At 46.9% G+C, this 9,163-nt stretch overlaps 1 protein-coding gene across 3 annotated transcripts in view; it reads left to right on the top strand.

Moving 5' to 3' along the window:
- The first annotated feature begins 5,460 nt into the window (after nucleotides 1-5,460).
- The window catches only part of CNDP2 (carnosine dipeptidase 2), a 14,597-nt gene continuing 10,894 nt past the window's right edge, over nucleotides 5,461-9,163 (top strand). The window contains exons 1-3 of one of the 3 annotated variants that reach the window (XM_080581105.1): nucleotides 5,461-5,642; nucleotides 7,806-7,895; nucleotides 8,816-8,959. In XM_080581105.1, the coding sequence (XP_080437231.1) occupies nucleotides 7,836-7,895; nucleotides 8,816-8,959 (204 nt within the window). In that variant the 5' untranslated portion in view covers nucleotides 5,461-5,642; nucleotides 7,806-7,835. Of the gene's footprint in view, nucleotides 5,643-5,714; nucleotides 5,859-7,156; nucleotides 7,371-7,805; nucleotides 7,896-8,815; nucleotides 8,960-9,163 lie in introns of those variants that run through there. The other 2 variants (XM_080581106.1, XM_080581107.1) reach the window with 2 other exon arrangements.

The following is a 9,163-nucleotide window of genomic DNA, read 5'->3' as shown; positions in this document are numbered from 1 at the left end:
CCTTGGCAACAAACCCTGCAACCTTAGATATTGGCAACACCAGTGTTGGTGTGCTGCCTCTATGAGAAATAGCACTGAGGGTGGAGTGGAGTGAAGACACCACAGCCAAGCTCTGTGGTATCACCGTAGGGATGGGGAACATGATGGTACTATGGAAATGATAGACCCTGGCCTTGAGCTGAACTGATAAAAAAAATCATGATCTCTGGGTGAATTTTGCTCATTATAATCTCATAATAATGCCAAAACACACCTCCATCCCAAAGCCTACCCACCTCCAAAGTGCCAGCACCCCTCACTGAGCATATGCTCTGAATTTCTCTAAGCGTATATGCTTAAAGCAAAACCAAAAAAAGTTTATGACAAAGATATGTAAGACTAGAGTCACTCAAGCTCCACCTAAAAGTAAGAAAATAGTATAAAAATATCTCAAGAGAAGAAAAATGTTAGGGAAGATACCACCACAGACAATTCAGGAGGACTTTGCTGGCCTCTTGGATCCATCGACAGGCTGAACCTCTTTTACCCCACATAGGGACACCTATTGGGTGAGATTCAAACCCTTGGTTATACTGAGTGCTTCCACAGGAAGCCTAACAGTCTATAGATTTGTTTCATAAGTTAACTTATATGTAGTTGGTTGTGTTAGCCATATTTTTGGTATTTGTGCTTGCTTTGCAGACAGTGTATTTATCACTGGCTATCCAAAAGAACCTGTACTCCTGTTGCTTCAGTAAGCTACACCAGTCATTAATCCACTAGACTGAAGGTGTATTGAACTATGAGTGCATCTGTGACTGTGGTACTTCAATATATTGAATGTGACTGACCTTTAGTGATGAATTGGGCATCACTCAAAATCTAAGCCTAGCCACCCCCAGCCCCTCTGATATCCGAGGACAAGCTGGAACTCAAGGGGGATTAGGTCCTGCCAAACTTCTTTACCCTTTAATGCAACACCTGGGGCTCCCCAGAAACTGTGGGCTGTGGGCAGGGTGGGGGGAGCCCCGTGAAGGTGGGCAGAGCTGGCAGAACCTCGAGGACTTGACAGCCACATACATATACTGTTGGTTGTTTTCAGCCCTGTCCCCTGGATGGGCTGTGTACCCTTGTTGCACCTTTGACTCCAGCCCTGTCTCTGGTCCCACTCCCTTTTGGTCCTGATGTGACACACTGTCCAGACCCTGGGCCTGGCTCGGCTCACTGCTTGCCATGTCTGAGGCCATCACCAGCCCCTGGGTCCACAGCATTCAGATGCTGTGGGACTGTGCCCCACAGTGAGGGCACGGCCTGCATTGGGTCATCCCTGCTGCGGCCAGCGCTCACTGCTCCCAGACAAGTAACTCCAAGGCTGGAAGCTCCCCAGCCTCCTGGACAACCCGTCCCAGTGCTCAGCCCCTTCCATTCTGACACCTAACCATCTTGGTGGCCCTCTGCCAACAGTCAGACCTGTTGTCCACACCCAATTTGTTCCAGTTCGTCTTATTTCTCTTGTATCATGGGGGAGGGCAGAAACGATTTATGAAGAAAAACTTATGTGTCTCAGAAGGCTGCGGAGTTCATCCCAAAAAGTCTGTGTGTTAACGTGCACATCTGCAGAGAGGATACAAAACCCAGCAAGGGTTGGTATAAGGTGTTGACGTACATCAGTTTTATAGATCCATCAAGCTAGCTATGCACTTTCAGTAACAGCCTGGTGATATCTTTCATACTCCAGAAGAGTGGAAGAGAAGTACATTTTTAAAGACAGTGACAATGAGGTATTCCCAGGGATCATGGTCCTAAAAGAAGAGAATTAACTTCTCCTCTACTTCATAAATGTGCTCTGGGCCCTTAAGCTGATTTCATGAGGTCTGTGATGAAGTGTGGTTGTATGAAACACCCACCTACCTTGTGAAGCACCTGGAGAAACAGAGAGACAAAATCTCGATGAACCACCTGGTTCAAGGCATGACACCTTGACTAGCACACACCCATGCCTACAATCTGCAGATTTAACACACTCTGACTTCTTATGTGTTTAAAAACATGAAATGATAGAAAACCATGCAAAAAGTGTTATCTTGAAGCTTTCAAGTCATTATTCAGATTAGTGTATTCAAGGCAAGTGATGTTAATGGAGTCAAAATGTCCACACAGAGGCATGTACGTGGGTGTGATATAAATAGGACACACTGAAGTTTAGAAGGGATTAAAGCCATCAGTGGGGAGTTCCTTAAATATCAGTTGCAACCTGCCTAGTGTTTTGGATTTATTGTCAGTTGTCCAAAAACTATTGTGTGTGAGAAAGCAAGTAAATCCAGCAAAACTGCATTGTTCTCTTAATCTGTATAATATACAGAAACATAATCTTTCCTTTCAATCTAACAATCCACCTAATGTAATGTGAGTGTCTGATGTTTACAAAGCTGGGCTTGCAACCCACCTAAGCAGAACCATATCAAGATAAAGATGAAAAGAGGAAGACAGAGAGAGAAATAGCAAGATAAATAGAGACTGAAGACAGGTAATTTACAGCCTTCTATGCTTTTTCCTCTTCTCCCCTCAAAAGCACATTAAAGTAACTGTTTTTCATTTATCTTACTTAGGAGAAAAGACAAAGAAATTGAGAAATGTGAGATTTTTAGATGCCATACGTCTGCTAATATATAACTTTAGCTTGAAATTCATTCAAAAAGAAATGAGAGTGAGAACTCATATGCTTCGTGTAGCATTTACAGAAGCTCTCTGGTCCATTTTGTGGTCTCCCATGGAACTTTTCAGCAAGGACCCTCACAGCTGTTAAGGTGACGGTATCTCTGTCAGCCTCCCGCAGCCAGCAGCACCCAGTCCGCAGCCATCCCCCAGAGCCAACTCACACGTCTGTTCTGTCCTCAGGCCAGGGCTTCGGTTTTGGCCCCTCACCTGTGCAGCTACTGCTGCTTCAGCTGTCTCATATGTACTGTGCCTCTGTGATTCAAAAGCAATAGCACAAGTATCAATGAACGGTTTGTTTAGAACAACACTGTTTCATACAGAGCATATGAGGAAGAAGAAATAGAGCAGCTTAGATGTTTAGATGGCTTCTGCCAGAACAGAGAAGGCTGAGCATCCTTGCATTTTCTTTATAAAGTATCACGCTTTGTCACTCATTTTCTAAACTTTTCCTCACAAATGTCTCCTTTCCTAACCTTCCTTTCTCCTGAATTCCCAAATATTTTTTATATATGTATATATATATATTTTGTATCCAAATTACTAGTCTTGTAAAACAAATCTGCATTTCCTTACAGACAATTTACAAGGCCCTCAAGGTCATCATTGGTCCTGTTATCTTTCAAAAATGTTTTTGCTGTTTTAACTTGGGTAAGGCACTACTTCATTTCTGTGTTTGATCTTCACACAATCCCTCATGCGTTTTAGGTCAATATAGGCATACGAAAAACTCTACAATACATAGTATTTTCACTGCATGTTTCTGTGAAGTTTTATTGTGACTTGTTTTCTTTATTTGTATTCCTGGATTGTGGGGTTTGTTTTGGATGTGGAGGAAAAGTACCAAAAGACAAATTCCATATAAGAACACCAGACTGGAAAGAGACCACCAAGAATCATCCCACGTTATGTCACTTAATCCCCTTCAAAAATGCAACAAACCACATTTTAGAAGCAGTTCCTTTTATTGTGTTTCTTTTTCTTTCCCATCGTTCCTGTGCAAGGTTTTCCCTAATACACACATGGATAGAAACTTTACTCCCATTCCTAAGCCACGTTTGTCCATGTGCAGTAGTTTTGGCCATCTGCTCTTCCACCAACACAGGCCAGAGTGGGGTGTGGAGGTGCTGGGGGCTCCCTGTTGGCCAAGGCACCAGGAGCAGTGGGGTCTTTCCGTGGGGTCCCTCAGAGCAAGCCTGGCAGCCAGGCCCCGTCCCACTGCCCCACCAGGAGCAGGGTAGCCGGGGACACTGGGGACAGGGCAGGACATGTGCCCACAGGCCCCCATACCAACACGCCCTGTGGCCAGGCACAGGCAGGGTTGTGATGGGGCAAGTCGGCAGCTCCCATGGGTCAGGAGGGGATGCTCGGGGCCCTTACAGCCAGGGGCTGTGAACTATTTTCTTATGTGCCTACCCAATGCAAAGAGCGCTTGCAACCATGTACCGTTCCTCAGCCTTTTCTGCAGGCTGTCTGAGACGATATATTCAGAGACTCCCCACTTCCCTGATCAGACCGGTGGCCCCAGTGGAGGCCTGATGTTCTGGTTCCAGTCACCTGCATGGGTGACCGGGGCTGTGCCTGGCACATATGCCACATGAGCCAGCACTCACCACAGCCTTGTGCAAGGAGCCGATACCTGCCTCCCTCTCCCCAGTCACTTCTAACTCATGAGCTCCAAGTTACTGGATTTCATCCTATTTTTATTTCTGCAGTCCTCAGGGTCACCAAGTTGCTCCATTTCCCTTCTCTGTATCGACTCTAAGTCCCAGCTTTACGCCCTCAGCAAATTTTATCAGCTCATTCCTGATATTTGTGGCACTGAGATTCATACTACCCAGCAGGTGTGACGGAGTGGTGAACCTCCTTCAGTAACTCAGGTAACAAGTATTTTACTGCAGCCTTAGGCCAACTACCCTTTCTACAGCACTTTTAAGAATGTCTATAAAATAACATTAGTTTCCAAATGATTATGTCCGTACGTGGTTAGCAGCTATACGTTTCAGAGCTATTCAATTACTCATGAACAGAAGCAGCTTCAGCAGCTCCCAACTTTCAGTGCCTTGCTTCATTCAGGCTAGGTGCAGACTAATAGCAAGCCTTATCTTACCCAAGCTTTTCTCTCCCTGCTCCTCAAATGACCCTATGCCTTTCTCCCTTTGCTAGGAGCTAAGAAAACTCTTCACTAGGTGCTCTTATTTCAGCTCTGCATTTTATATGTCTGCATTAAGCTTTCCTTATCTAATCCACCTGAACCATATCTAAATCTATCTAATCCATCTCAATCACAAATTTAAGAAGCTCCTAAGGACACTCCTGACATTGGTTGGAATAATTCAATTGTCCAGGCAGGCTCTGGCCAACACCCCCTGAATTTCTTCACATATTATTCTCATATTTCACCTTTTTTTTAAAAAAACTACAGAATCATAGAATCATTAAGGTTGGAAAAGACCTCCAACTGTCCAACCGTCCCCCTACCACCAACATCACCCACTAACCCATGTCCCTAAGCGCCAGGTCCAACCTTTCCTTGAGCACCCCCAGGGACGGTGACTCCACCACTTCCCCGGGCAACCCGTTCCAATGCCTGACTGCTCTTTCTGAGAAGAAATGTCTCCTCGTTTCCAACCTGAACCTCCCCTGACACAGCCTGAGGCCCTTCCCTCCAGTCCTATCACTGGTTATCTCTGTGTTCACCCCCCAGCCCGCCCTTTATACGATGCCGAGGCCCCGCCCCTCCCACGGCAAGCCCCGCCCCCTCCCGCGGCAGGCCCCGCCCCCTCCCGCGACAGGCCCCGCCCCTACCCGCGCGACACCCTCGAGCCTCCCGCTCCTCGCCCGCCCATTGGCCACCGCCCGCCCGCGCGGGGAGCGGGGCCTCCCGGGGGTATTTAAGGCGCCGCAGCCGCCGCGGCTCCCACAAGGAGCCGGGGCGCGGAGAGGCGGTGAGTGGCGGCCGGGGGGCGGGGGGTGCGGCCCGGGGCCTGGCCGGCCGCGTCCCCACGTCTTGCGCCGGAGCCTCGCGGCGCGCCCGTCCCGAGGAGCAGGGCCCGTGCCGCAGCTGCCGGGGGGCTGCGGAGGGCAGAGGGAGCGGTGAGGGCCGCAGGCCTCGCTGCAGGCCGGCCAGAGGTGCTCGGCTGCGGCGCTGGCCCTGCCTGCGGGTAAGGGGGGAGAAGCTGTCCCTGCGCAGCGAGGGCCTGCGGCACCGCCGCGGTGTCTTGCTTCGTGAGGGAAAGGTTGTGGTGCTTCGGGGGAAGTGGAGGTGCAGAGCGTCGTGCATGTGGGCAACAAACGTGCTCTCTAGTCCAAGGAACTTGCAGAAGATGCTAACCCTAATTTTTAAAAGGGTGGCGGGGGAGCTTATGTCCCAGCCTGGTGTTGTGCAGCAAGCTGTGTCTGCCTTCCCAGGTTTGAAGCTTTCTGGGACAGGCCTTTGCTACAGCTCAGCAGACTGGGATGATTCAATGCCCCTTTGAATTTTTAGGAACGTTTAATTACATTCAAGGTGATGCTTAAAGTAGTCCCCAAGTCAATAAGTAGCGCAGTTCTTGTTTGTGTTGGACGGAAGAGCAGCCTGTATAACAGCTTTTGTTTGATGTCTGCTGTGAAGCTAGAGTCCTGATGCTGCTATAGAAACTGGTCAGCAGAGTTAGAGGGTCGGGTACAGCGATGGTGCCTGTGTGCTGCTTTCTCTGAATCTTGCCTGAGCTTCAGCTGTAAGTGAGGATGATGGCTTCTTTAGGGAGACTGGGCTTCAGAAGTGTCACTTTAACCTGGTAGTGCCTATATAATCCTGTTAAAGGCACTGTTTTTCTTAGGCCTGAACCCATTCATGGCTATTAGAGACTGATTGAGTGATCCAGTAGTTTAGTTTTTCTCAGTTTAGTGTTCCATGAAAAGGAAGAGATTTGAGTTTAATTGGTGCCTGAAATTCAGTGTTTATGCTGTTTATGGCCATATCCCGTTATGCATATGGCAAGGCAAAACAGAAGCCATCTCCAGTGAGTAAAAGGACATCATTGATCTGTGTAAATACAGTCCTGTTTGACAGCAAATGTATTCTATAAGTCTCACAGATTTGGGACAGTAGAATGTGCTTACATTGTAGTATGCTGTGTGGGACAACCTGGTAGTATTCATTTCAGTCATGTATGAGTAGTCAGCTGTTCCAGAAATCCTAAAACAAACAGCGAAATACTTGCCTTGTGACTTCTGTGTGGAAGTGGAAAGGCTTAAAGGCTGTGGCATTAAGCTGACTGAACAAACTCCTGACCTGCAGCAGCTGGTGCTGCTGAGCACACTTGTTCAGCATAGTGCACAAGTGCTGGGGTTCTGCTTGTGGTCCAGGGGCTTGCTTGTAAAACTCATTTTTTCCTGACTTGGAGGAGGCGCTGTAGCTTTAGTTCTAACTTGAGAACTAAGCTTAAGCTTTGTTGGTTCAGTGGACAGCATGTCTCCTGTAGCACCAAACCTTTTGGACTGATAAGGAAGATAGAATAAGTCTTAGATTTTCTCATGTGAATTTCAGCTGAAACTAAAAAACAGAACAAGGAAGTGGTAGTGCTGAGCTAGGCACTGACCACTTGCTGGTAGCTTGCTGGGGGTGGTTTCTGTTCCCGTGGCTTCACCCTGACCTCCCTTGGAAGGCTGAGTGGCAGCTTAGGACTTCAAGGGTGAGTAAAACAGTTCTTAAACCGCCTGCTTTTAGTGCTCTGCACAGGAGGTCAAATAAAAATGTTGTACTTGGACCTAGCTGCTACTATTCAAGCTATGGCACACCACTAGTTCAACTCATACCATAACGTGCATCTTCAGAGTGTTTCAGTTGAGTAACATTTTGCCTGTGCTTCTGCAGTGAAGTCATGAAATATCTCTACAGACCAGCTTGCTCAGTTGCAGCTTCCAGAGTTAGCTTGGGGAGGGGCAGAAGCAGTGCTGTTGAGGCTGGATTTGCTTTTTGGTCACTTCACTCAGATTTCCAAGGAGGGAGTGGCCTCAAGTTTTATATTCACATGGCTTGGTGTGTGGTGTTAGCAGTTGAAAGGTGAAAGTCTTCTGAAGTCATCGCTTCTTAAACTTCTGAAGGCTAAATTATTTTTCTGTCACAGAATTTGCAGCAACAGCATTCTGCTTAGAAGATGTCTGCTCTCGACACCCTCTTTAAATACATTGATGATCACCAAGACCTCTATGTTAAGGTAAGCTTTTTTTCAGTGTTGTCCTGTGATACAGACAGTCGTGGGATATTAAAACTTGACAGATGATCAGCTTCAAGCTTGAGTTACACCTGTGTAATATTTATAATAAAGTAAAGTAGCAGCGGGGAGGGGGATCAGACAAAGGGTATGACTGGTTTGGGTCAAGACAGAAAACTGTTTAAGGTTTAGTTCTGTTCAAAGACTTCAGTCTCCACAGTAGATTTAATAGGAAATGCTCTATTAATGTGTAATGCAATCAGTAAGTGACTTTGAAGTAGGAAACTTCTGACACCAATAGCTCCTGAATGCCAGGCTAGATCCCTTTTCTTTTGAGAAGGGAGAGGAAATATAAAGAAGGCTGGAATAAAGTTCTCTCAAATTAAACTGTTCATGTTGAGGGACAGAAGGGATGGTTAACTTCTACACTTTGGCATTTAACCTATGGTTTAATTGTACCTTGTTTGTAATTCCCTTCACCCAAACCTGTGAAGGAATCAGCTGTACAGCACTATCACCTACCAGACAAGAAATATGCCAAGTGCTCAACTGCCAGGCAATTCCTCTCCTCTCACTGATGTCACGTGGGAAAGAGCTAAGGAGGCCTGAGAAGCCTGGTAGACATTAGCTGGTTTGGGATGCCTAAAGAGCTGCAACTAGAGAACCAAAATATGCTGCCATACTCTTAAGTCTACCTTCTGTATCTGCAGACTGCACTACACTGGTGGGGCAGGAGGGCAACTGTAGGAAAGGGAGACTTGAGAGAGCTTTTGAGTGTTAAGAGTACTCCTTTGAGGAGAGGACAGAGCTGGTTTGCCTCAAGTTTGTTTCACTAAAATTTTAGTTGAATTTTGATGTTTATAGTGCATCCTGTGCCATAAATGATGTGTAGTAAAACCTGTACCTTCTCCATCTTCCCACAGCGGCTGGCGGAGTGGGTGGCAATCCAGAGTGTGTCAGCATGGCCAGAGAAGAGGGGTGAAATCAAACGCATGATGGAGGTTGCTGCAAAGGATATTGAGCGACTGGGAGGCACAACCCAGCTTATGGATATTGGCAAACAAAAGGTACGTGAGCATCCCCATGGCAGCTTAGCAGAACGTCTGTTCAGAAGACAAGGTGGGTTTGCACCAGGAGGTGTGCTGGTTTCTTATGATCGCAGCAGGAAAGGCACTCAGACTATGTGAAGGATTATTTAAAATGTTATTTTAGAGCTGCTACTCTAATGAAAGAGGATAGTGTTGTATGTCCCTTCAGATGTTGGGAACCCA

This window comes from Anser brachyrhynchus (genome assembly GCF_964034855.1).
Source record: "Anser brachyrhynchus genome assembly, chromosome: 2".
In the NCBI taxonomy this organism is placed as follows: domain Eukaryota; kingdom Metazoa; phylum Chordata; class Aves; order Anseriformes; family Anatidae; genus Anser; species Anser brachyrhynchus.
The sequence above is the reverse complement of the archived record's forward strand: the minus strand, read 5'-3'. Positions and strand labels throughout refer to the sequence as shown.